We start from the raw sequence: 22928 nt of genomic DNA, 5'->3' as shown, positions 1-22928 counted from the left end.
TTAATCCCGGGGCCCGCGGTGCGAGGCGGCAACGCGGTACTGCTGCCACTGCAGTTCAGATTCCGCCGTTTTGGAAAGGCCTTCGGAGGAGGGTAGCGGGAGGCTCATTACTCACCGCGGAGTTCACGCCGGTCGGTCGCCCGCACGTGCGCGCGTCCAGCGGAGGAGAGACGCTCGCAAAAAAAAACACAAAATGCACACAAACGACAAAAAGTGGGGCCGGCGCACCAGCTGGAGAGAGCTGAGAACTTTGGAACAATTTTTGCATCAGCTGTTTTTTGTGGTGAGATGAAGATCAGGGGGGGGTGGGGGGGGGTCGCAGACAGCTCTGTACGGCAAGAATAATTGCTGTGTTTTTGGAGGATATTGTGGTTATTGCGTGGAACACGTGCGCAGGCCTTTAGGTCCAAAGTGCCTCCATGAAGGTTTCTTATTTGTTCGGCATTTAACAGTCCTCCTCACCGCTTGTTAAGGGAAGTGATTCAGTGCATTTAATCTAGCGAGAGCCCTTTGGAGTAAGTGGAGAGAGAGGGAGAGAGAGAGGGAGAGAGAGAGAGAGAGAGAGAGAGAGAGTGGGGGGAGAGAGAGAGAGAGAGAGAGAGAGAGAGAGAGAGGGAGTGAATGAGACAGAGAGACAGAGAGAATGAGGATTTACATAAAGAAAGTGATGGAGACAACAGGGAGAGAGAGAGACATAGAGAGAGAATGAGAGAGAGAGAGAATGAGAGAGAGAGAGACAGACAGAGAGAGAGACAGACAGACAGAGATAGCCAAAGATAGAGAGAGAGAGAGAGAGAAAGAACAAACAAAACACTCTTACCTGTCTCACACCTCCTTCCGGTGAAACCCTGCTGGCAAATGCAGTTGTTGGGTGAGACGCACGTGCCTCCGTTCTGGCACATTCCGTCACACATCGCTAGACCGACGGGAGAAAAAACAAACAAACCAAAAAAAAAAACGGCCATTACTCATCAAGATTAACGAGCATTAAGTATGTAATCAGCCCAGCCACAGCGTTACGTATTTGAATACAGAGAAAGAGCCCATTCAGAGGAGTTAGTCATTATGGCAGACGTGCCGTTCGGCTCACGATGATGAATGCACGGGGAAGACGTTTAGTTCACAGAATCGTGGTTATTTGTGGACGGCTTGACTGAAGTGTTGGGATGTTTTGACACACTAGTGTGAAATACGTTTTCAGGGAAGGAAACAACAATGTAGACCATTGTCGTGCATAGTGTGAGGAAAAACAAGGACGAAAAACAAGGACTGCAAGGTCAGCCAGTGAAAGGAGCGACGATGACGTTTGTTGTGTTCAGAGTTCATGAGCATCAATATGACCACCACTATAGGATTGGGATTTCAATATTGCATTTAATAGTCGATTAGCAGGCACTTTTACTCAAAACGACTGATAAGACAAGTCAAACATTTGGTGTAAAACCCACGTCTGGTGGTGTACACTAGTGTAAAACACACGTCTGGTGGTGTACTTAAGCAATAGATCACGACAGGCTATGGTATACGGTCATTGAAGTGTCGCCGTCCCTCCGCTGCACGTCGGGACGGACAACGCCCCTTAACTGTGGTATAATGACCGTATACCACAGCCTGAAGTGATCTATTGCTTTTATAAAACGGTTACGTAAGTATGGCGAAATGAAAGTCATAGACACCCTCAATTTTGAAAAAGCGAGAAAGTCTGAATTTTTTTTTAACGAATACAAAAAAGTAGTCCATCCTGGCTGCCTGCAAAGTGTACGGCGGTTGCTATGCAACACACTGTAGCGTCCTTCAGAGAGAAGGCTAGGCTAGAGACGGTAGCTCGGTTCGCCGGCAATTTAGCCTACTATCGAGTTCACTCACCATGTGCCTATTGCTTTACAACATTTCCACCCTCTCCAGCAATCAACATGTTTTTAGGCTTCAGTGAACTATGCTATTGCATAGTTCACTGAGTTGGGAACCAATCAGATCGCTTGATTTAAGCCACCCGTTTTATAAACTAGTGTAAATCACATTTGTGGTGGTGTCCTCTAGTGTAAAACACACATCTAGTGGTGACCTCTAGTGTAAAACACACGTCTAGCGGTGACCTCTAGTGTAAAACACACGTGTGGTGGTGTCCTCTAGTGTAAAACACACGTCTAGCGGTGACCTCTAGTGTAAAACACACGTGTGGTGGTGTCCTCTAGTGTAAAACACACGTCTGGTGGTGACCTCTAGTGTAAAACACACGTGTGGTGGTGTCCTCTAGTGTAAAACACACGTGTGGTGGTGTCCTCTAGTGTGAACCTCATGTCCGGTTCCGTCTTGGCAGTGTGAAACACAGGCGCGGCGTTACTGATGCTTACCCTTGCAGACGGTTCCGTTGCCGGTGTAGCCTGGCTTGCAGGAGCAGCTGTGTCCTCCGACCATGTTGAAACACAGAGCGTTCTCGTCACAGTTGTGCATTCCACTCAGGCACTCATCATGCTCTGCAGGGGAACAACCGTCGATACGACACCATATTAGAGTCGACAGAGTCTGATGGGTCTCACATTTCATTTCTACACCGTAGGTTAACGCAAGCTTTCTATGCTGGTTCTTTCTTTTTTTTTTTTGCTATTTAGCATTTAGCAGAAACTTTTATCAAAAGCGACTGACAGCGAGTTCAGATCAAGGATACCTTGAGGTAGACTGCTGACATCAAGAGATCAAAGCCAGAACCTTCTGGAAGGGGATGGACCACCCTAGCTGCCGCACCACATAACCACACGGTTTAAAGCATAATGATCCAAGTATAAAAAGATGGAGTTCGATTTAGACCAGTTAACTGTTAACAAATAAACTAACAGTTAGGTTACTGTGTAACCTCACAGTTTGGATTATTGATGTAAAAATGATAAGAATAAACAAATGTAACAATTTTTTTATATGTTTTATTCGCATATAGTTACAATCACAGATCACAGGTTATATAATAACTAAGCAATAGTTTACATGGTTACATGATGTTTTTCGACATCTCTTTCTTGCAGCATTGATGGAAATAGTCCCACACCTAAACCCATACAAAGCGGCTGATGAGGAAGCATGCACTCTTCATCCAACTCCCGTGCCGGCAACCACGATTAGTGCAACCTCAGAAGCTGACATCGCTTTGCAGCCACAGATCAAGACCAGCATAATCTCAGAGAAGTATCCTTTGTTCTCAAGGCAAGAGAAGAGTTGACTGGTGAAGAATGGCAACCTAAGCTAGCAAGGCCAAGGACACTTGGATGATTAGCCCGCTCAGCCAGGACGTCTTCGCCTTCATGGATCCTGACAAGAGGCAACCTTAGAGACATTAACATCAGGGCCTCTGAAGTGAACATCATCGGTTTTCCTCTTCCCTGCTCCTCATCTCGAGGCGACAGCACTGGCAGCATATGGGAGTTCACGGTCAGAGCCAAGCATCAACAAACAAGTCTTCCGCTGGATTTGAACGTTGGCATTTTTTGCGAGTTTGCGAAACGGCTTCTTCAGTCCACTGATTAAATGAGACAGCGGTCAGGGGCTTCCATCTGGACCACATCGACCAATGGGAGCCGCTTATCCAACGCGACCACTCTGAACTCCTCCAGTCGGATTTGAGGCAGAAACGGATGCAACCCCTCGTGTGTGTTGATAAAAAAGAAAACGGCATCTCTCTGATTGTATCTGGCAGCTCTGTGGTGCAGAGAGATGTCACACCTGTATCCCACCAACCCTCCTGGTCCCTGCTCTTCTTCTGCCGCCAAATACATGGAGGCTGGGAGAAAGACAGAGGTGGCTGCTTCATGCTTATTGCCTCAGATCTATGTGGACACTCTTCAAAAGGTCAGTGGCTAGGATAGAGGCATCAATGGATTGGGCGGCAATGCTTGCCTGATAGGTAATGGATGGCAGAGACCAGCACACTGTGTCCTCAAACTGATCATGTGAAGGACTAAATTAAGGAGAGTGCACTTTGCTGTTTGTCTTGTCTTTGCAAACACAGCGTGATTTGATGTTCAGACCTCTCGTCTGTGATTAACGTTCAAGCAAGGACGAACCTTTTGTCATCGTATTTGAAATGCAGTTTATAGAGCACTGCATTTATGCCATGAGCGCAATTCACGTCATGTACTTTTATACTTTAACTAAAGACTATTCAAAATTGTATATTTTGCAGCATTTTGCACTTTACCTTGAGTAAGGACTTTGTTTGACTGCTACCACTGTTCTGCAGCACTGTTTACAGGGAAAGGCACAGCACAGCATTTTGCAGGCTTCTGGTAAATTCAGCAGGTCAGGGGTCAGTTCGCCGGGCCAATGGCACTTCGCCAAAACCCACTCATTGTTCTTTCTGCAACCTCCCAGCAACAAAATGTGTTTGACCCCTTAACCCAGATTGAAGGAAGGATGGCTGCACCAAAAGTAATGGCTGCTTCACACATCAGCCCGATATCCAGGGTACAGTATTTAAGTATATATATATATATATATATATAATTATAATAATAATAATTGATTGAATTTATATAGCGCTTTTCTAGACACTCAAAGACGCTTTACAGTGAAGGGGGGACCTCACTAACCACCACCAATGTGTAGCACCCACTTGGGTGATGCACGGCAGCCAATCTGCGCCAGAACGCTCACCACACACCAGCTTGAGGTGGAGAATGAGGGAATTAATGAATGAGCCAATTATACAGGGGGATGATCTATATAGATATCGATATTTATAGATAAGAGATATGATCGAGATATGACACACCTCAGAGATATAAGTAACTGGATTTTCTATTCACAAACTGGAAGCACATTCAATTTTTCTAATTTATTGTGTCAGTTATTTTTGTTTTAAAAAATGTAATGTTTTTGTTATATGTTCAAATTAAATCAAATCATGATTTGAATCAGCAAATTGAATTTACTTTTTCTAGAGGTTTATTATATGACCATCTTGCTCACAAATTCCCCCAAACCAATCAGAAAAGAGAGGCCGTGATCGGTCAGAGATAGCTGGTAACATTCTAAAATCTAAATTGTCTGGCGCAGCAGCAGTCAACCCGAGCACAGAGAATTTTCACTCACTAATAGCGGACCGAGGAGGACTAAGGCATTTATCACAAATTACACGAGAATTACAGCTCTTAAATCGTACCTATAGCGCCTTTAGAGAACCATAAACAAAAGAGCATCCGTGGGCAGCACTGTGACCTGCTTAATGGCTTTAAAGTGGATTTCTGGGCAAACTGTACCTGACAAACACGATGTGGCTTCCTGTTTTTTTACCGTTTGTTTAACCCATATGGCAGTTGGATGAACCATTTGGAACAATCATGCTGAAAAGTCTTTCCGCGGGGTTGAGAGAGAAGTCAGGGATGGCCGCTCGATGACATGGCAAAGTGTCCGTGAGGACGGAGAATGAGGATTCTGAACGCATCAGAGCCCCATCTTCCATCTTTCCTACCATCATGGTATCCATTATATCTCCTGAACAGGCCGAGCACTGCTCCAAATTGAAAGTGACATTGGCATGAGCTCATGTCGGGGATAGCGCACGTACGTGTGCGAGTGTGTGTGTGGGAGTGTGTGTTTTTGTGTGTGTGTGTGTGTGTGGGTGGTTGGGTGAGATTGAGAATGAGAGCAAGAGAAGGATTGAAGGGCACTTAAGAGGAACTGCCTCTACCTCTTGTTTCTCCATCATACACACACTCATGCACACGTACACACACACACACACACACACACGCACACACGGACACATAGGCACACATCGTGTGCATGCACACACACACACACACACACACACACACGTATACAACCACACAGCCATCTCTGATAGGTAGAATTAAAGCCTGCTCGAGGGCCCATAAATCCTGTAATCGCTGTGCAGGGAGAGAGCAGAGCCTGAGGTATACGCGCCCAAAGTCATATTTCTGTTTAGCTGTCAGAGCCAGAGACCAGCCAGACGTCACTCTGAATCGACAGAATGACATTGTGTGTGTATGTGTGTGTGTGTGTGTGTGTGTGTGTATGTGTGTGTGTGTGTGTGTGTGTGTGTGTCGTCCCCGGTGGATACGTTTTCTTTCTCATCACAGTACGGGTTTTGAGGCTTTTGTGCTTAATGGTGTTCAATATTTGCAAATTCATGTCAAAGACATGTTGTGCTTATATCTCTCTCAAATGTATCACTGAGTTAAAGAAATAAGTGACAGTTTGATGACACGCTAAGATCCCTCAGATAGGTGGGGAAGAAACAGAGAGCAGAGAGGAGAGGGAAGGACTGGTAGGCTAGTGGTCTCTCCTCCATGGTAACAGGGGTGAGGCAAGGATATCACTGAGATACAGAGTGGGACCAATCACAAACCACTCCATCTCAATCATTCAAGAATGAATCATTCATTGGAAAAATTATTGAGAATGAGTGGCAATGGGAATACAATAATTAACACATCAATTCATCATTAATGGATGGAAGAAAGACGTGAAGGTCAGTTGTTTAATGCCTTCACTTTACAACACTGTGTTATATTTTTCATTTATTCATTAGTATTGCTGTTACCATTGACTGCTTTTAGACCTTTCATGGATTATCCTTTTTGTGTCAGAAAACTTTGAGTGTGTGTCTAAAAACAGCCATTAAGGCTAGGCGAGGTGTCATTTGAGCTCACCGGCCGCAACACAACCCACGCACAAATGAAAAATTTGCCATTTAACCATTCAATGGTTTATTGTTTATACTAGCCCACCTCAATAGAAGAGTATGATTTATGAAAGCACAGCAATTTTCAAAGAAAATCGCACCGTGCATCTGGTTGTTACTTTTAACGTTTTAGTTTCTAGCATTGCACTCACTTTACTCTTAATAAATGGACACTTCACCAGAGGTCTTGTAAATGTGTTTGTGGGCTGCCAGGCTAATGACTCCAGCTGAACAACAACCGGCCCCACGTCACATCCACTTAGGCAGCAGTGACGTCCAGTTACACTTGGCCCATGCCAATATATAATTCATAATCCCCCAGATTCAGCATGAGCTAAGTGTTTTCCATAGTGATGATGTCATTTACATTTTTATTCACATTCAGTGTGCTTCAGTGGTAAATGTGGAATTTTCTGTGGCTTGTGTGTGTGTGTGTGTGTGTGTGTGTGTGTGTGTGTGTGTGTGTGTGTGTGTGTGTGTGTGTGTGTGTGTGTGTGTGTGTACGTGTGTGTGTGTGCAGTGTTTCCCACAGACCAGTTAGCAATGTGTGGTGCCCCCCTGCAGGGTTGGCAACTTTTGGTTTTTGGCCGGAGTGAGACTCTGTAGAATCTTTTTTATCCGTATCTTTTATTTATACTTAAAAATCGTGTTAAAATAAAAAAAGCAGAATCAATTTGTGGTGCTCGTTGTTGAATCTGTGGCGCTGCGCCACACATTGGTCTATGTATGGGAAACACTGGTGTGTGTGCATGTGTGTGTGTGTGTGTATGTGTGTGTGTGCGCGTGTGTGTGTATGTGCTATAGGTCTTCTGTAGTCACCTCAGCTGCACCATTATACGTCATAAGCGGCCGTCACCAGTGTTCAGTTCCCCCCTCCCCTCCTCCACACCCACCTTCTTGCAGAACTCACATCACCCCTCAGTAGCTCAGACCTCAGGTCTAAAGCATCTGCTCCCCGACAGCGACTTAGTCTGATATTTATATATTCCGTGAGACAAGGATGAGATCATCGCGTGCTCGGGGAGAGGCTTCTGAAGCTTCTACCCGTCAGCATCCCTGGCTCCGTCAGCCTCCGTCAGCACGATTGACCGTAGGGCGGCTGGGCGAGGCGAGACGCTCTAACCTCCACCTTTAGCACCGCACTCTGCCATCACTTTTCTTCTGAGTAAGATAATGAAATGTGTATTATTTATTTCAATGATTTAAGCCGTTTCAGAAGGTAACTTGCCTTGCCTTGCCTTGCCTAACTGTGATTAAGGGTGTTAAAACAGAGTTCAATTTAGTAAATTCATAATAATATTTTCATAATTATAATTTTTTGGGCCACAGCTAAAGTCACCCTCTGCCTTTGGACTGGGGCGAACAGTTGTGTACGAGGGTGTTACTTAATGGTCGGAGTGGAAGGGACTGGGAGGAGACTTCTGAAACCATAGTGCAGGTTGGAGAACCAGTGGGTCGTTTCAATGCTACTCGGCTACAGTGCTTAATAAAATTAGCCAAAGAGAGGCAAGTTTGTTGAGATTTAATTTCAACCGAACTAAATTCTTGTTCTGCATGACTAGCGAGATGCACAGGCCTAATTCATTAATCAATTCCTCCTGAAATTGCATTTATCTTTTTGCCTGAACTAAACGACTAATTCCTAATTGGGATTGAATTATAACTTGGTGGAAAAAGCATATGTGAACATAATTTATTTGTATTTTAATTTAGCCGCTTATCGCAAGGAACAGCCTGTGTGACTCCAGTTCATGCAGAGCAGTATCTTAATTAGATTTCAGTTAACAAACAAACACAAAAAACAACTTCTATTTGAAACACTGGGTACATTCAATAAATACACGAGCCTTTCACTTACTAATAGCTGATGGAACCACCCAACCATGAGGCACTGACATTCTTAGTGATGTTTTCCCTTGTCACGACATACAGAGAGATGCACACGCCGCACACTTAATGTAATAGTAGAATGACAGGTTGCATCAGCTGTTAGAAAGTTCCTTCGCTAGATCCTTTTCTTTTCTAGCGAGGTAGACGAGGGCGGGGTCTAAGCCAGGTGGCGATTAGCCGTGGCAGCTACGTAAGCATTGTGACATCATAGCAGCGAGACACAGAATAGCCTGCTAAATAAATTCAATGAAAAAGAAGAACGCGACACATTAAACAAAGAGCAACAATGGAGGACGTCCAGCAGTTCCTCAACTTTGCGCGACATTTCGCCGTTGTCCAGAAATACCTGGCGGGTACTGTGTTGTGTGTTTTCATCCCCCTGTCCCACGGAAGTGACGATTCTGTCGACCAATCAACGGACGGCAGTGTGTTGCTCCACGTTTTCCCACCTTCACCTCCGACGAGGCAATAGAGTACTAATACACCGCTTGACCCAAACCTGCTCGTTTGGCTCTCAGACCCTGACTGACTCTCTGACTGACGGACTGAAAGCCTTCGATTTTGACCTCAGCTTTGTCCAGAACCCTGGTGCTCCACCTCTGCCAGGCCGCTCCATCCTCTGTCCCCCCCCGTCACCCCCACAGCCCTCACCCCCGGACCCCCAGACCCCATCCCTTCCCCAGCGCTGCTGTCATCGCTCCCTGCTGCCTCAGTGCCTTAGGGGCATAAGTCTGGTTATCACAGGATTAGAACAAGGACACACACACACACAAAAGCATACACAAACAAAGGCATACACAAACATACACTCACATAGGCCCGCACACACACACACACACACACACACACACACACACACACACACACACACACACACACACACACACACACACACACACACACACACACACACACACAAACAAACAAAATGAACTCTGAACACACACTCAAACACCTATACGGGCACACACATACACACACACACACACACACCTCAGGACGGCCTCCTTTAATAGCATTCAAAGGGAGAGCACAGTCAATCCGCTACCTTTCATGGATTAGTGGCTAATCTCACAGAGCGAGGAGCAGCTCAGGGCACTTTGGAGGGAGGAGGAGGAGAAGGAGGAAGAGGAGAAGAAGAAGTGGAGGAGGAGAAAAGGACAAGGCCCTAACCTTCAAGATGAAGGGTAAAATGATATTTAAAGATTGGAGCAACAGGGGAAGGAAACATTGCTCTTTTTTCTGTTATTGTCAAAGGGCTAGTGAAGTGGGTGAGTCAAAGTGTAAAGTCGGGTGTCATTCATTTAAAAGAAGCCGACTTAAAGAGGCAAAAAGGTTCCAGTTCCACAGCAGATAGGGGAAACAAACCAGTCACCTACCACACCCACCGTGGTGGGTGGTCTCGATCTTAGACCCTCCGCCCCGGGCACAAACAACGGAATGAGCAATCTAACCCAGAGCTGCTTTGCTAAGCTCAGCACGACGTAGAGAAATGAACCCACCATGAAACGGGTCCACTACAAAGAGTGTGATGCTGTAGCCCCGTCAATGCAATATACACAAAGAGATATGGCCATCGATACTGTGTACATTGATTCTGCTGAGCTGGCACGTTATTAATTGCCGCAATCCATTGGAGATAATAAATGTCCTCATACATCACATTCCCATGGACTATCAATCGTTGGGAAGGAGGCTGCTTTAATGTTTCTCTACACAGTTTTAATGATTTTCTTGCCCTAAGACCCCAGACAAATTCAGTATTCTCTGTGGCTTCTTCTCCAGCAGAAGCAGATGTTTCATTGGTATTTATAAAGGAATGGAAACTTGAGCTTAGCATAGCAACTAGCTACAGAGTGCTAGCACCGCAGATGTTTCATTGGTGTTTACAAGGAATGTAGGCTTTTGGCTAGCTTAGCATAGCAACTAGCTTCAGAGAGCTAGCACCCCTGATGTTTCATTGGTGTTTACAAAGAATGGAAGCTTGTGGCTAGCCTAGCATAGCAACTAGCTTAAGGGAGCTAGTACCAACGATTTTTCATTGGTATCAACAAGGAATGTAATCTCGTGGCTAACACCATGTCAGTCGTCTCTTGTTCCTTGTCACCAAACCAAACGATGGCGTCCCTCTTGCCTTGCCTTTTCATTCATGCGAGAACCATGCAAACGTTATTGCTCGGGATCTAATTTGGCCAACGAATCACCTTCCCCTAATATTGGCGGAAGAGGTTGAAATGAGCCCGCCGCCCCCGGCCCCCCGGCCCCCCGGCCCAGCCCTGATTGTGTTCTGAGCTGTGGGTCAGCCTGAGGGTCCAGCGTGGTGGAGCGCCCAGGGTCTGATAGCACCAATAACTCAGCAGGGAGATTACGACGGTAATTTGACCGGAGCAGAAGAAAAGTCATTACATCACGGCGGCATTCAAGCCCCGGTTTAATCACAGGAATTGACTTTTATAAAAGGCGCGCCGGTGGAGCGGCGCCCATTCCTTCGCTCCGACTTCCAAGGTCTTTTTTTTCTTTATGGGGATCTAGGTAAAGAGTAGTGACACAATTTAATCCACGGGGGGGTTTGGGGGGGGGGATTAATCTTGATTGTAAATCTGGCCAAGGAGCCGGCAAGACCGAACGAGGGGGATGGCCGAGTGTGAGGGGGATCGGACACTGGACTGAGCCACACTGATGTACATTGTCTCTGGTACACACTGGACTGAGCCACACTGATGTACATGGTCTCTAGTACACACTGGACTGATATACATTGTCTCTGGTACACACTGGACTGATATACATTGTCTCTGGTACACACTGGACTGATATACATTGTCTCTGGTACACACTGGACTGATATACATTGTCTCTGGTACACACTGGACTGAGCCACACTGATGTAGATTGTCTTCGGTACACACTGGACTAAAGGTGGATTTATATTACTCTGTAAATTGCTGTACGTAGCTACGGAGAGCCCTCTCCGTCGACAGGGAGCCTGTCAGAGACCCTCTCCGTAGCTCTACGTGCGCATCCAATGTTTTTTAACTATCCGTTGAGGCAACGGAGACGGACAGAGACGGCAAGGGCTGCGATTGGTCCTCTAACAAAATAGTTTCCAGAATCACTTTCCCCGGTTTGACTTTGCATCTTATTTACTTTGTACATTGTTTACTTTGCACATTAAGGACTAATAAAACACCAAATAAGATTTGAAAAGCTTTGGAAGTTTATTTTCAACACTATTCACATGGTTAGTAGTCAGCATATAAGATCGATCAGGCGGCGAATTGCATTGCGTATCCGACATCCCGACGGAGAACTGCGAATGCTCGAGGGGTCTCCGTAGTTACGGAGTCGGATTACGGATTACGGATACGGAGTAGTATACTTTCACCTGGTACACACTGGACTGAACCACACTGATGTACATGGTCTCTGGTACACACTGGACTGATGTACATTGTCTCTGGTACACACTGGACTGAGCCACACTGATGTACATGGTCTCTGGTACACACTGTAGTGAACCACGCTGATATACACTGTCTCTGGTACACACACACAGGGGCTTAGGCACTCTTACAGGGGACTGGGTACACGCCAAGGTACTCATTTTAATGCCCCCTGTGTATTACATTTCGAATTTCGTGAACTTTTCGTGAACTTTTATTATCATTTCAAGGGCAATTTTATTCGCTGAAATTAGCGAAAAGCCTTTGCTTTTCTATTCAACATGTTTTATTTAAAGGTGTTAATGCACTGTTTTTTCATTAATTTGGCGTTGGTCAATAGTAGCAATAAATGCCCTGTGAGTGGGTTTTGGTGAAAAAAATGCTCTGGTGCTCCTGTTTCACACTGTTCTAGTGTGGTGGAGGAGGTGGGCGGGGATGAACGACCTGATTTTGGCTCTTATTCATGACATGCAAATGACTCGCCTCTGATTGGCTAACAGCACTGTCCGTCACAGTAATAAAACCAATTCAACTTACAGCGAGACACACGGAGAGAGGGAGAATGAGAGAGAGACAGAGAGAAGGATAACGAGATGGAGAACGAGAGATGGAGAACGAGAGAGAGACAGAGAGAAGGAGAACGAGATGGAGAACGAGAGATGGAGAACGAGAGAGAGAGAGAGAGAGAGAGAGAGAGAGAGAACCACTGGGCTCCTTGTGGGTTTCTGGTTGAATACAGAAAGAAGAGCTGCCTCAGGGCACCGTGTCCGGGGCACGGCGACCACAGGAACCAGCCACCGTGCCCCGATCGCCGTGTCCGGGCCGCTGCTCCCGAGCCACGTAAATGTTGAAACAGTGGTAATGTCCCATCCAACCATTTCTTCCTCAACTCTTGTTTCTTGGCCAAGAGATGCACCGTTGATTTGTTATAGCCACAAATAGCACAGGCACAAACTCAATACTGTCTTCCCGTGGGCCGTCGCAAGGCCAAGGTGGGCGAGACCATGAATACTAATTCACCAACTGACGTCAGTTGGTGAGGCTTTTCTGATCGTTTGTGCGTCTATTTTCTTTCATTTGCTAATGCGGGCAATCGTGGTAGAAGAACATTTGCACGTTCAGCATATGCAACTCTGAGTGACCTATCTAATTTTAAGGAACAAGTACTAAACGGTTTCTCGGGGAATGAAACCTTTAATTCAATTCAGAAAAACACAGTTAAATGCAGACAATTAGAGAGTAAAATACAGAGGTTATTTTACATACACTATCTATAGTACATACAATGTCTTTAACACACGTACAATGTCTTTAACACACCCACACAGTGTTCTTAACACACACACACACACTATCTCTACTACACACAGTGTCTTTAACACACACATACACTATCTCTACTACACACATAGTGTCTTAAATACACGTAGACGAACATACTGTGTCTTTTACGCACACAAACAGTTTGTTTGGTGTATTTTTAAGAAAACATACTGTGGCTTTAACGCACACAAAAAGTGTGTTTGCACACACACACCACGTCTTTGGCACCGCACTTGTGAATGTAGCAGGTGTCTCTCTACAGTCACTTACTTATTCTGTACTCTTGTCTGGTGGTGCAGAGGAAGAGAACAACACTGTCATCATCATCATTCACAGCATGGACCACAGCACCTGTAGTGTTTACCCTTATCTCCGTGGGGGGGGGGGGGGGGGCGGGGGGGGGGGCGGAAGAACATCCGGCTCCAGACAGAGCCTCCGCAGAGTGGCGGTTGCTCCCTGCACACTACTGGTAGACGTGTCAAATACATGTCACGCTAGGACAGAGCTGCTGTCAGAGCCGTCCCTTGCGCTGATGTGTGTGTGTGTGTGTGTGTGTGTGTGTGTGTGTGTGTGTGTGTGTGTGTCTCTGAAGGTGAAGAGGACATCGGAGCAGTTTGTCTACCAGTTCTGGAACTTGTGGAAGACATAAGACGACATCCGACAGGCAGACACACTCCCTTCATTTAAACAGGCCCTCAAAACCCACCTTTTCAAGATCGCTTTCAACACCTAACCTCCTTTTAACTATTCCTAGTCTTCTATACCTATTTCAGTTTTTTAGCTACCTATTTTTATCCTATTTTATATTTTTACTTATATACGTTATTATTAAATGTTTTTATTCTGTGTACACTATATTAAGCGACTTTGAGTATTTAGAAAAGCGCTATATAAGCTGAATGTATTATTATTAAGAGAGCCAGGGCCTGGAAGCAGCTTTGTTTTGCCCTCATCCTTGTTGGAAGTGAAGGAGGAAGAGGATGGGGGCGAAGGAGGAAGAGGGGTGGAGGGGGAGGTTTTTGAGGATACACAATGGTCTTCTTGTTTTTTTGTTTTGGCGATAACTCTCATGGAGATAATTGTAACTGCGAAGCCACACATACAAACACACACCCCACAATGGACACTCTGACACACACACACATACAATCATGATTCATAAAAACACACACACAGACACAAGCACAAACATACACACTAATATAAACCCCTACACACCCATGCACACAGATAAACATACACAGAAACTCACATAAACCCATACCCACACAAAAAGAAAATGACAATCACACACACACACACACACACACACACACACACACACACACACACACACACACACACACTTTGACAATCAGAATCACAATCACACACACACACACACACACACACACACCCCACAGCTCCCTGCCTCCCCAGCAGAGCACCGCCACTGGGTTTACATTAGCGCAAATTGCTTTTTTAATTACAGATGCAGAGGAAATGTAACATGTTGCCAGGCCCCTCAGAGACACAGCACCTGGGGACTCACTTAGCCCCGCGGTTCACCCACTGTAGACAACAACCAGCAGCCTGACCGGCCCGCCTGGCTGACGGATGGCACTGGATCATGACGGATCAGCATGACTGTGTGTGTGTGTGTATGTGTGTGTGTGTGTGTGTGTGTGTGTGTGTCTGTGTCTGTGTGCGTGCGTGTGCGTGTGTGTACATGCAGCCACACCGGTGAATACACATGGATGTATCGGAGTGTGTCTGAGTGTGTTTGCAATCGTTTTTCAACAAGAGTTTTCACATTTGTCAGGACCGTTTACCTCAGTTCAAGCAGGGACAAAGCCATCTGTGCGCTTGTGTGTGTGTGTGTGTGTGTGTGTGTGTGTGTGTGTGTGTGTGTGTTTGTGTGTGCAGGTGGCTACGAATCAATGGTTTGAACGTTTTTTGGGGGGTCTAGGTAAATTCATTAGGGGCATGCTGACTTCTAAATTGTATTTTTAAAATCTCCTTTTTATTTGGCCTGAGGCCAAAACCTTGTCAGCAGTCGATGATGTAATGCCCAAACTGTGTTTGTGTGTATTTTCCTCAAGAGTGAGTGTTTGTGTATGTGTGCATGTGTATGTCTGCATGTGTATGCGTGTGTGTGCATGTGCATGTATGCATGTATCTGTGTGCATATGTATGTGTATGTATGTGTGTTCGGATGCACGTGTATGCGCGCGTGTGGATGAACAACTCGGGAAACAGAGAGAACGTGTGTGTGTCCGTGTATGTGCGTGTGTGTGTGTGTGTGTGTGTGTGTGTGTGTGCGCCTCCCTCTGCATCTCTGTGTGTTTAGCTCCAGCGCTGGCACTGGTAATGACCACACAAACCAACGGGGTGCAAATCAAAGTCAAACACTTGTCCCTCCGCATACTAAACGTCCCTCCGCTGCGCTCACACTCAGGGCCGGACGGGGCTGTGAGCGGCTCCCAGAGGCCTCGTCTCAGCCAGCGACGCCACCGCCTTGAGAGGGGGGGCGGGGCCCACGGCCAAGGCGGGACGTGATGAAACAGTGATAAGTATCTATCAGCGTTGCAAAACTCACGTTGCGCCCCCCACCGCCGTATTTGTAAACCGATTACAGTAGCTCACTGTCAGCCCCAGTGGGAGTCACCTCCCCCCCCTTTCTGCGTGTCTACATATGGTATTTCTTTAATGGCTGCCTTATTGTTATTGAGTGGTCAACGCTAGTAATCAATAGTGGAATAACAGCCCTCCTGGCATGTCCCTGACTGAACTCAAATCAAAGTAGTTGTAACCATCACTTGAGTTACACGTGAAACAGTTTTCACGTTTATGTAACTCTGTTGAAAATCCTAAACCATCTTCCGCCACGTGAATGATTACTTCTGCCTATATGATAAAGTGAACCATTCCTAAACGAACTCCTCACAGCATCTCCTTCAGCGAGTCTAAAAACAGAAACCTGTTTCGACTCCATGACATGAATATAACTCTTCCACCACCACCACCACCACCACCACCCTCCCCTCCTCCACCAACCCCACCTGACCCCTGCAGCTCCCTGGAGAGGAGGGATGGTGCAGTGTGGGGGTGTGTGGAGGTGGGGTGAGGCGTGTGGAGGCGTGGTGAGGCGTGGGCACTCACCTGTACAGGAGTAGTCATCGATCCTGATGTAGCCCGTGTGGCAGATGCACATGAAGGAGCCGGCTGTGTTCACACACATGGTGTTCTCCCGGCAGTAGTGCTTCCCCTGGGCGCACTCGTCGATATCTGGACAGGAGGCAGAAGTGCAGAGAGAAAGGGGGGGGAGTGAAGGGTCTCTCTCGCATCAAGCATGGCGCTGGCCGGAGCCGCTACCTACGACAGTGGGCATCGTGTCAAGTCGTGTCGGGTTTGTTTAGCAAGAGGGTGTGTTGGATTTGGCACGGTGGGCACGATCGCGAAAAAAAGGTTGAAATTTAATTAAATGTTGGTTTATATGCACGAGCGTGCACTGTGCATACAAAACAGGTATCGGTTTTTGTATAGGTTTACGTTTCGTTGACGTAACGGCTGTACGGCACACATACTGGTTCGGAGAGTTGTTCTTATCCAGCGTTTTTGCAGTTCAAATCCGTCTCTGTTATGCATACACTGTACACCCGCCCCACTACATAACATAACACTGCATATCAAGCACAACTTGGCTATTTGAATCACTGTTTTCTTGCACTGTTTTTATGCACTGTTTAAGCACTCCCTCCGGTAAATATTGGCTTGTATATTAGTCTTTTTGTATAGTATTTCCCTACATGCATTTTGCATTTTGTACGTTTGCTGGTTTTCCTGGTGTTTGCTGCTGCTGGAAGTGCAATTTCCTGAGGACGCCTTCCCCATAAAGTTCCTTTCTATCTATCTATCTACATTCGGGTCGATTTTTTAAAGGATACAAATAAAGAGACTATAAAGCCAACCCATGTCTTTACTGTAATTACTTAAATGGCCATGCAATTGGCAAAGTGGGGTTTGACCTACGGACCTCTGAAACAGCATTGGCACGACTACTTGTCTCCCGTGGCTAGCTCCCAATCATCATAATGACTCTTGTACTGCATGTGACAGCGTTTAAACCATTGATCATTTCTTCATTAGGTGGAGGTCTGCACTGAGAAGGAGAAAATAGCATGTGTACGTTTGTCGTTATGATATTATCTATGTTTATACCACACCATTGGTATATACGTTGGTCAATAATGTTCCAAGGGTGTGAATTACGTTTCAGTAATGGTACACCACTACAAACAACGCCTGATAACAGCTATTGACCAGGTCGACACTCGAAAGAATGAAACTAATATCTCATTCTTGGTGACTCCAGCTTAAGCAGAAGCTCCCATGTTGGTAAATAATGTACGAGGGGGTTGGTGTTGCGACTGAGGCAAGCTGAGGGCGCTGAAGTACATTATTTTCACTGTGGTTTATTCCATAGTCAAATGACCATTTGGCACGTTGAGGGTCCGTACAATCCAGGATGTTTCTCTGATCGACATCCATTCCTCTTTCAGTAATCTGCCTTATCGTCTATCCTTATCTATCAACTGTTGAACTGTCTGTCGATGGGAAACACGTCAAAGGGACAAATGTGCAAGTTCCACTTTATATCCCCACTTCCCACTTGCGATTGTTTCTACTATTTACATGAACACACACAAAGATGACATAAACATATATAAACATATATAGGGGCGATTAGAGTCCATTACGTTCGAATTCAGGGCATTTATCAGACGCTTTTATCCAAAGCGGAGTCGACCATGCAAGCCGACAACCAGCTCGTCAGGAGCAGTTAGGTGTTACACCTCGACGCTCTGCTAGGAGCAGGCGGGGATCGAACTATCAACCTTCAACCCGCTCTACCTCCAAGCTCGAGCTAAGCCGACCCCATCATACCAGTTGATGTTATTAATTGCTGCATGAGAAGTCCACCACTCTAGCCTCAGCACCATTATTTCCTGTCAGACGGCTGTTCAGTCTGTCAACACAGGTCGATTAGGGCTTTCTACTGGCAATTCATTAAGTTGAATAGCCTTTTCATAAAAATAAAAAAAACATTCTTACTTTGTAGTCATTTTAGGAGACCCTTTTATCCAAAGCTAGCCAAGGGTGAATTCATGAACACTATTGGTAATCCCGTACCCTTCAATAATACTAAATTTAATACAGATTCTCCATTAGTAATAAAAGAAATGCGTTCAATTGTGTTCTATTCCATCGCTGAAGAAGAAGTGGACCTTTATTAGCCAGCACATTAGCAGTCACACCAACTCAGCCTGTAAACAAAACACACGGCAAACATTCAGAAGGCAGGGCCCCCGAAAAAAAACAACAACTCTGACAATATGATGCAACGCAGTGTAATTGAATGGAGAAAAAAAACATGATGGGTTTTACCTAACAAAGACAAGCTAATCTCGTGCATGCTGCGGGTTTGTTTTCCCAATTGATAACTCGGCCTTGAAACCCACACACTGCGCTGTGAAAGAGAGGCTCCCCACTCGGCCCTGACATCCTGAATTCATTCTCTCCCTCACCCTAACCGGTGAGCAACAGCAGCAGCAGCAGCAGCAGCAGCGATGCTCTCACCGAGGTGTCGGATGCGTTCGAGACGAGAAAAAAAGAAATAACTAATTAAAAAATTTGAATACACTTGCATTGGCATCAGATAGCATGTCCTTGTGTTACTATAAACCCACCATTCCCTACGTTACACACTCCCCACGGCCAAACACACACTCACACAAACCACCCCCCCCCAACACACACACGCGTCCACGCTTAAACTAAAAGGGCAGCATTGCGTATCTTCCATCTGTTTTGACATTCAACCGCACTTGTTCCCTGCCCCCCTGTGAGAGATCTCTCAATCCATTCAATCTCCTGCAGATGCCAGTCAACAGCGGTCAATGGAAACCGATCGTCCTCGGCTACGTGGAAGCTAATTCAAAGCATGTGGACAGAGGAGAGTGGAGACAACAGACAGGCAGACGGACAGGGAGACAGAAAGTGGACAGAAATTTAGTCAGAGCGATGGCTGGATGGGGGGGGGACAGTTTTCGAGACAGCCAGTGTGGAGGAGTGAAGATTAAAATGAGGGAGAAATAGCAGAGGAGAGAAGTTTAAACGTTAGCTTAGCAGCTAGTGAGCGAGCGAGAGTGCCACCGAGGTAGAGAGAGCGAGAGAGGGAGAGAGAGAGAGAGACATTTCGCTACCCTTATTCACTCCAAAGCCAATTGCCTGGTTAACCTTGAGCACAGAGCTTATGTGCCCCCCCCCCCCCCCCCCCCACGTCTCCCATTTCCAGGCCCCTGATTGGTCGACAGTGGCGGTGGTTTTGATTTACTGCCTATTAACTGCGAAGCCTCATCCATCTGGGTGCTGGCTGACACCGGTTAGTGCTGCTAAAACAACCAGTACGAGGTGAGATGATGAGGGGGAGCCGTGTGAGAAGCAAAGGGGGTGCTACTGGTGACTCATCTCCATCGCTATTAACAGATTGGACTGTCATGTGGATGCATATGCCACGGCAAGAGAGAAGGAGTGGGCGGATACAAGGGCCTTTTTATTGCCGGGTAAACACACCTGCGTGAAAGCATATTTTTCGCTATGTTGCGGTGTGTCTGTGTGTGTGTGTGTGTGTGTGTGTGTGTGTGTGTGTGTGTGTGTGCTCCTCCAGATAGGCACTACAGAACCCGACAGCATCACCTGCAGTGTGATGATAAGAGCCTGATTAGGTTAAAAGATGAGTATTCGAAAATTAAAACCTTTGCATCGTTTGAAACCTTTACCTTATCATAATGTGTTCTGAGCCAGAGATGCGTACATAAGTGGCCATGTTCTAACATGAACACAATTATGTTTTAACAGGAACATGATCAGGTTTTAAAATATATGTTTGTCAAATGATATTACTTTGTTAAAATTAAGCTAGCAAGCAAGTCACGTTTTTTGGGGTAAGTGGCTTTGAAGGCAGACCTGAAGGGAAGGACATGATATTTTAATTTGGACACTTTCAAAATCTGACTTACTCTGGCTGGTTTCTTTTTTTTTGCCTTCTCTACCTTTAAAATGAAGACAATCATGTTTTAACCAGACGGAAAAGACGCTCAGTATGTAAATGGCCACAGTGTTTGGGGAAGAGACCATTTTTGAAAATACAATTCCCTATCAAGTCCAGAAAGGCCTGACCAGCAGCAGGTGAGATGTGTATGCGTGCGCAAAACATGGAACGTTTTTTATCACACATTCAAGAACGGCAAAATATGGAGCTATGAAGTCATTTGCTTTCCTGACTTCATAGTTACAAAAACATGACTTTCGAGAGCTAAGGTCCCGCAACACTGGTGCCAACACTTAAAACTCAGCACAAGCGCCGAATAAAAGAAAAACACCAAAAAAAAGAAGAAACTAGCCGAAGCTGGATGTGGCAACTCTTTTCAAAGTCAATTCTGTGTTTCCCTTTGAAATTCAAAGTGAGCTGAACAGACGGGCTCACAGTTCAGAGCGTCTCCGGCTAAGAGAGGAGCTAGCCAACCAGACCCAGTCTGCCCGGTGTCTGCTTACAGTCAGACTGCAGTCCCCAGCAGCCTGGGCTGAACCTGTCAGACCCTTCCAGATACCGTGCACACTTACCGCACGCTGCAATTTCTGGTCGCCACCGAGACACTCCAATCTCTCCGCGGTGCACATCACCGCGCCGCTGGTATGTGATTACAGACACCGGGGCCGACTCTGAATACAGCCAAACAGATGTGATGCTTGCACTTAAACGCTTTCCGCGGATTTCTGTAATGGCAGTCGGGGCAGCTTGGTGCGTCATTTTCGCCGACATTTCACACACCAGCTGTAGTGTGTCCTGATTGGCCCTGGAGTATTTGCACAAAGGAGAGCAGGGGGGGCTCCCTATTACCCCCGACCCCCCCCCCCGCCCACCACCATATCACCCTCCGAACCCTTCCCTTCCCTCTTCCGTAGAGAGGGGTGGAGCTGCTGATGTCAGTCTGCATACAGACCGCCTGGGAGCAGACAGATAAGAGCACCAATACATGGACTGATGTGTAGATTAGTCTATGCAAATTAGGAGAGGTTGCAGATACAGGTAAGATGGCCGACAACAGGTGAGGTGAACTGATGTTGGTAACGGGTCAGGTGACCACAGATAGAAAAATGGAGGAGGCGGAGTTGGATGTCGGGGTTAACCACGCTGTGGTGTAATAACTGAATCGTTTTCATGATTTGATGTGGTTTCGGATTTGGACTCAAGCTGAGAATTCTGACGGAGCGAGGATCTCCATGTGGTCTGAGAGGGTTTAGGAAGAGCCATGGGCAAGACTTATCAACTTCCACCCACAATCAGAGTGACGGTGCCTCCTTGCGACACAGAGCGCCCGACGGGGAGCCTTTCAACAGCCACCCCGGAATTGGGCAAAATTCCAATCCCTTTCCCAAGGCTCGCTCTTTCACTTCCTCCCACATTTCCGGGAGGGGGGGATTACTCGCACCACTGGACGGACGTAAGCTAAATTCTTCACTCGGATTCTCTGCTGATCCGACACGACCCTCTGATCCAGGCGTGGTCTTATTGATATATGTGGGTCCACTGTCGTGACCGTTTGACCTACTGTGTGCCCAGGTCTGCGGCCTCCGTCTGCAGTTTACCTCTGTGTTGAAGGCTGTAGTCGAACACCTGTGGTCTAGCCGTGGGCATCTGTTAGCCGGAGGCCTTACCCCCTACCTACTTCTTGAAGATGTGGATCTCAAATCAATAACAGCAAAATGAACGATAAGTCGCTCCGGATAAAAAGCGTCTGCTAGAGGTGAAATGAATAGATAAATAAATGATTCCATCAATCAGATCATACACAATAGCACCCTCTCCTTATCCTCGTGTGATTCTGTCTCTCTGTGTGTCTCTAGCCAGCCTTTTACTCAGAGGTTCTCTTCTGTTTCTGTCGCCTCTCTCTCTCTCTCTCTCGCTCTGTCCCGACGCCCCCTCCCTCGCCCCCCCCCGGCGCTCCTGTTGGGACCGGCAGACTCAGGACTCTGGCAGAGGGATGAGGCCCAGCCAAAATAACAGCTGGAGCAGCCAGGAACCCGGTGGCCAGACAGCCGCCGAGGGGGAGGCAGAGGGACAAAGGGACGGAGAGACAGAGAGGCTGGCCCAGAGAGAGGACGAGTGACAGAGAGAGAGAACGAGAGATAGACCGAGAGAGGCCGAGAGAGAGAAGGAGAGACAGAGAGAGAACGAGAGACAGAGAGGCTGGCCCAGAGAGAGAACGAGAGACAGAGAGAGAGAACGAGAGATAAAGAGAGAAACCGAGAGAGAGAAGGAGAGAGGCCGAGAGAGAACGAGAGACAGAGAGAGAAACCGAGAGAGAGAACGAGAGACAGAGAGAGAACGAGAGACAGAGAGATAGACCGAGAGAGGCAGAGAGAGAGAACGAGAGACAGAGAGACAGACCAAGAGAGAGAACGAGAGACAGAGAGACAGAGGGAGCGAGAGAACGAGAGACAGACGGACAAAGGGACGGAGAGACAGAGAG

At 46.6% G+C, this 22928-nt stretch overlaps 1 protein-coding gene across 1 annotated transcript in view; it reads right to left on the bottom strand.

The window, feature by feature from the left end:
- The window catches only part of LOC311357261 (protein kinase C-binding protein NELL2a-like), a gene marked incomplete at its 3' end in the record, with an annotated part of 30173 nt that continues 7245 nt past the window's right edge, over positions 1-22928 (bottom strand). The window contains exons 3-6 of the mRNA XM_084477167.1: positions 16495-16620; positions 2355-2477; positions 821-916; positions 1-80 (exon numbers count right to left, since the gene is read on the bottom strand). Of these exons, the coding sequence (XP_084333293.1) occupies positions 1-80; positions 821-916; positions 2355-2477; positions 16495-16620 (425 nt within the window). The remainder of the gene's footprint in view (positions 81-820; positions 917-2354; positions 2478-16494; positions 16621-22928) is intronic.

Source organism: Micromesistius poutassou, assembly GCF_964030765.1.
Source record: "Micromesistius poutassou genome assembly, chromosome: 13".
NCBI lineage: Eukaryota > Metazoa > Chordata > Actinopteri > Gadiformes > Gadidae > Micromesistius > Micromesistius poutassou.
Note: the sequence above shows the minus strand (reverse complement) of the source record. Positions and strands in the feature narration are given on the sequence as shown.